Source organism: Emiliania huxleyi (assembly GCF_000372725.1).
Source record: "Emiliania huxleyi CCMP1516 unplaced genomic scaffold EMIHUscaffold_28, whole genome shotgun sequence".
Lineage (NCBI taxonomy): Eukaryota > Haptophyta > Isochrysidales > Noelaerhabdaceae > Emiliania > Emiliania huxleyi.
In genome coordinates, this window is record NW_005199926.1 from 994,612 (window position 1) to 999,833 (window position 5,222).

Consider the following 5,222-nt stretch of genomic DNA (forward strand, 5'->3'; position numbering starts at 1 on the left):
TCTATTAGCACCGACTTCCCGATCTAACGGTCTAACAGAGGGCAGATTTGGAAAGATCTCGAGGAGTACATACAGATAGACCCTCCAACCATCAGAAAACTCCGACCTGATCGGTCGTACTGACCGCCGACAGATCACTCCACAGCAGACAGGCCGACGTCTGCACGCAGCCGGCCGGGCGAGAGGCTTGACACGATCCGACCCTGCGACCCTGACGCTGCTGCTCTAGCTATCAGACATGCGCTGCTGACTGCTGCCACAATGTGCGACCTGTGCTGGCCCACTTGGCGGCCTTCCCGGTCAGTGGTGAGGCGCAGTTCAGAGCTGTCGATGGCGCGATGCCGCACTGGTCCCACATTGGTGACACGAGACCACCAAGTTTGCCGGTCCAAGAGAGAGGCACCGGCGCTGTCCTGAGAAGGTGCGTGGTCCCTCTTGACTGCCCATGGATGCGCGCGAGGCTGTGTAGGCATAGCCTCGAGAGTGCCAGCAGCCAATCCGAGGCGACGCGCATTGCGTCAGAAGCGTGCACACGATGGAAGGACACCTTCCTACTGGCCGTAGGATCAGGTCGTCACTGAATGCTTGATACTAAGGCCGCGAGCTATGCAGGTGATCAATTGTGCATCATGGCACGGTCAGCAGCGCCGACAGGCTGTCGCAAGGCGTGATAGCATGGCCGCAAGGAAGCCGAATTCCCACATGAAAACAAGTAAAAATGGCCAAAAAATCCAAAAAATCGGCGCCTGCGGCGGGCCATGGGACCCCATCCCCCCCCCCGCATGGACACCCTCTGGGGCCCCCGCGCCGGCCCAGAGGATGTCTCTGCACTCTGGAAACGACCACAGCTCAGTGCGACAGTGCTCAGTGGGCCTGGGCGGGCCCGGGACGTTACGCGACGCGACTGGGCCGTAAGGTACACTAAGTTTCTGTGCGTGTGCTAGACCACTTTTTGCTCTCTGTCACAACAACTCACTCTCACACTCCTCGCCCAGCTCCTCTGCAAGCCCACATACTCTTGAGACGCCCAAGTCATCAAACCCCGCGTGCGGGGCCACTCGGCTCAGCCTCGGCCGCCCCTCGCCGTTGGCGTTGCCCGCCGCCGCCGCCGCCTCCTCCGCCGCGTCAAAGTACCAGAGCGTCACGGCGAGGCGACGCTGGCTTGGCCCGGTCGGCAGCACGGCATGCGGAACCCGCTCGTCCGAGAGGAAGAGGACGAGCCGGTCGGCGAGCGGCTCGATGTCGACCTGTGGCCATGTCTCGGACGTGTCCTGGACGTGTCGTGGACGTGGCCAAGGCGCGGCTCGATGTCGGCCAGCGGCGGCGAGGTGGGCAGGCCGGGCGAGAAGAGGCGGAGGGCGCCGTGCGTCGGGTCCTACAAGAAGGACCGAGAGAAGGGCCCGAGAAAGGTCCGAGAAGGGTCCGTGACAGTGGCCAAGAGAGAAGCGAAGCTGCGCCTCTGCGGGCGGATTCAGGTAGTAGACGGCGGTGGCGCGCCGCCCGTTGCACCGCGCGCCCGCGCCGCCCGAGCAAACGTTGTCTAGGTGTCGCACGTAACGGGTGCCTGGGGGATGGAGGGAGAGGGAGGGGGAGGGGGGGGAGGCAACGCCGGTCGGAGGACGCGGGTGCTGTGTTTGGCAGCGAGGGCCCGGTGCCGTTGGGTGGAAAGCAAGCCAGCATCGCGTCCGCGGAGCGCCAGTGCGTACCGGCCAGAGGCGCGCTGCCGGCGTGGTCCCTCAGCGCAGCGACGAGCCCTGACGGTAGTACCCACGGACCGTGGAATGGCGTTTCATGCCCACTGGTTGTATGGGACAATCAAGCACACCGTCAGTGCGGTTTGCGAGGAGGTCAAGCGGTCTCAGCAGGCCGACCCTCCCACCGCTGCCGTCGACGCGCTGCCAGCGCGAGACGTCCGAGCGGAGGGCCGAGACGCGGCCCGAGCGCACCTGGCCTGACGCTGCACCGCCGCTGTCGCAGAGTCCGCGGCCCTCGAGCTCGTCCCGCACGGCTCCCATTGCGGCGGCGCCGAGAAAGCCGTCCAGCACTGCAAATCCGTTCGCCTCGAGCTGCCGCGCCACCTCGAGCGCCTCGCGGGCCGGGCTGGACCGCAGCCGCGCGAGGCGGCGGCGGGCCGAAGTCAGGCGGCGGCTCGGCGGCGGAGGGGGGCCGACGTCGAGAGGAGGCGGGTAATAGACTGCGAGCGCCATTACACGTGTATGCGCTGCCTTTTCTTTTTTGGTAAATGAAACCTTGGAGCAGGAAGCGTTTTCTTGACTTAGGGACTTGAAGAAAAGAAAATATGGCTCGCCGGCGCGGCCGAGCAAGGAGAGTGGGAGCTTGCTAGGCGCGCTCATTGCTCTCTTCGCATGAGCAAGCCCACTTCCGCGAAGCCCTCGGAAGCATACATGGCAAGGAAACGCAACGCCGCGAAGGTGAACGCTGTGACGACCGGCGAAGCCCCGTGGGGCAACATCGAAACCAACGTGCTCTCCAAGCCGCCCGAGAACGTGCGTCATCTCTCTTGTGCCCCCGAAGCGTCGCCGGCGCGCTGACGCGCGGCGTGCGCGCTCTGTAGGTGTCTGCGGACGCGTCCTGGGCCTCCGTGATCGGCATGTGGCTGCTGCTGCCTCTCAACATCCTGCAGGCGATCTTCGGCGCTCTGCTGCCGATCGTCTACCGCAACTATTCGTGGTGGGCGGCCCAGTCGGTCGGGTGCGGGCGGCCGTTCCTTCTCGCGTGGACGTGGTGGCGTTACGTGCTGACCGGCCTGCTCGCCCTCATCCTCCCCTGCACGGGCGGCGGGTCGCGGCTGCGTCTGTTCCGGTGGGAGTGGGCGGCCTTCGGGAAGGGGGAGTACTGGTACCACGGCGAGGGCGTCTGGGCGTGGACCTACGCCATGGTCGACGCGATCCAGAAGGGCAGCCAGGCGCGCAAGGCGGCCTTCGGCTGCATCGCCGCCGCCATTCCCGACCTCTTCCCCAAGGGGATCCTCATCTTCTTGCCAAACTCGGGCAAGAGCCCTGAGGCCGAGGCGAGCCCTGCCGCGGAGGAGAAGAACGAGTGGTGGTGGATGCGGCAAGAGTTCCACAAGATCTTCTTTGCGGGCAACCCCGGCTACTACGAGCGGCTGCAGAACATCGGGCCGTACCTCAAGAAGAATGGGGTCGTGCCGGACCGCTCCAAGCTCGACGACAAGGAGTACCTCAACGGCCTCGTCGTGCAGTGCGTCATGTGCGCCACCCGTGGGGGCAGAGAGCGCTAGGGCGCACGGGCCACCTCACGGCTGCCTCACAAGCTCGCCCCCACGGACAGGTACGTCATCTTCGACGCGTACGCGGAGGGAGGCACCATCGGCTCCACTGGCCTCGACCGCTCTGTGCCGGCCAACTGGGACCACGCAGAGTACGAGCCGATCTGGCTGAGCCCAGACGAGGTCTCGCAGATGGTCAACTGGCGCGGGTATGCCGCCTACTGGGTGCTGCCGCGGCTGCTGCAGCGCTTCCTCTTCAACTTCCTGATCGGCAGAGTCAAGGGGCTCCGAAAGGACTCGGCGGACCTCGTCGACAAGCACAGGCTGCGCGCGCCCTTCGAGAAAATGAACAGCCAGCTGCCCGTGCAGTACCGCAGCGAGTACGGCGTCGAGCTCATGGACAAGGTCTTCTTCATCTTTGGCTTTGCCGGCATCGGCGGCACCTCGGCCGGCGTCGAGTCGACGGGCCAGTTCCTTCAGGGCAAGACGGGCGAGATTGGGGACGGGCTGGTCACTTTCCCGCCCGGCTACGACGGCTTCGCGATGTGGAAGGACGGCGACTCCTCCACGCGGCACAACTTCATCCGCGAGGTCTGCCGCCTCGACCCTCCCGTCACCTCCGCCACCACCTCCTTCGTCGCCGAGAAGACGATCCTGCTCTACAACGGCGTCGGCTGCCCAAACGCGTGCGGCGGAAACAAGGAGACGACCTTCCCCAAGGGAACGCTCAACCAGTACACCCTGTCGATGGCCAATCGAGACCCGACAACGTTCGCTGAGCCGCAGACCTTCAACCCGTCCCGCGAAGAGCTGGACAAGGCCCTCCCATCCTAGCCTCCTGCACACCTCCTCGACACCTCCTAGACACTTCCTAGACACCTCCTAGACACCTCCTAGACACCTCCTAGACCGAGCTGTGCAGAACTGGGCCAGGCGCCGCGCGCGCGCCTCGCGCCTTCCGTCTCGCGAGGCGCCTCCCCCCGGGGCACGTGTCCTTCTTTGCATCCGTCTCTGAATTCTTCTTTGTAGGCGCTCACGTGGAACGGCGCCTTCAAGTCGACCGCGCCGGGCCCCGAACCCGACGCACTCGCCGCGCAGTACCCGCGCATCTGCCCCGGCCGCAAGCTCTCCATCTACATCATCGAGGCGATCATCAACGCCCTGATTCTCGAGGATGCCCCCACCGCCCCCTGAGCCGGCAGGCGCGCCCGGGGCCCCGCATTCCTCGCGCGATGCGCCTTCTCCGGCGCTCGCAGCGGGCGGCGGGGGGTTCGCGCATGCGCCGCCCTCTACCTCGGGACGGGTCTCGGAGGTGGTCTCGGGAAGGTGCTCCGCACTTGCTGGGCCGCGTCGCTCAAGACAGTCGGCTGCAAAGCATTCGGTACGCGCATGAGGTGAGATCTGGCGGAGGGCGGGGGACGTACACCGGTCGGCCATGTGCCGGGGTAGCCACGGCCATGGAGGAGGGGAGGGGGTATGGGAATAGGATTGCTCCGTCGCGCGCCCTCGTGAGTCTGCACTAGGCGGTGGCGAGTTTCGGAGTCTTCCTTCAGCTTCACACAGCAGCCCACATGCGGCAGTCTGCCGGGCGTGCGCGGGCTACCCCGCCGGCAGCCCGGCACGCGGACGCGCGGCCGTTCTCGCGCGCACGACCCACGAGCTGCCAGCTCTGCGCGCGCGAAAACTCGAGTACGTACTTTTATTTAGCTTAAGGGGGAGAAACTCTCGAGTACGTGTATCGCGCGCCTTCCCTTGCGGGGGGGGCGCGCGGAAAAGAGGAGCCTTTACCCTCTTAGCGCCATCGCCATGGTCTGGCCGGTGCTTGCTGCATGCAAGCAGCGCCGGGCGACGACGAGGTCGACGACTTACCGCCCCTCCCCCTCGGCACACCTCCGCTGCTCAATGTTGGACAACTCGAACCCGTGAACTTCACCCGTGCGCGGGTTACCCCGCACACGGTTCAGCCTGCTAG

General features: G+C 65.6%; 2 protein-coding genes across 2 annotated transcripts; one reads left to right on the forward strand and one right to left on the reverse strand.

The window, feature by feature from the left end:
- Window positions 1-627: 627 nt before the first annotated feature.
- On the reverse strand, window positions 628-2,207 carry EMIHUDRAFT_207210 (hypothetical protein; the record flags this gene model as incomplete). The annotated part of the gene is made up of 4 exons (XM_005776474.1): window positions 628-746; window positions 1,430-1,540; window positions 1,707-1,754; window positions 1,826-2,207. The coding sequence occupies 4 exons, from the start codon at window positions 2,205-2,207 to the stop codon at window positions 628-630; spliced, it is 660 nt and encodes a 219-aa protein (XP_005776531.1).
- A 131-nt stretch (window positions 2,208-2,338) lies between these two features.
- Window positions 2,339-4,986, forward strand: EMIHUDRAFT_435560 (hypothetical protein). Its single transcript, XM_005776475.1, has 5 exons — window positions 2,339-2,507; window positions 2,576-3,231; window positions 3,313-4,047; window positions 4,173-4,239; window positions 4,280-4,986. Exons 1-5 carry the CDS (start codon window positions 2,367-2,369, stop codon window positions 4,442-4,444), a joined length of 1,764 nt encoding a protein of 587 aa, XP_005776532.1. The 5' UTR covers window positions 2,339-2,366; the 3' UTR covers window positions 4,445-4,986.
- Window positions 4,987-5,222: the final 236 nt, after the last annotated feature.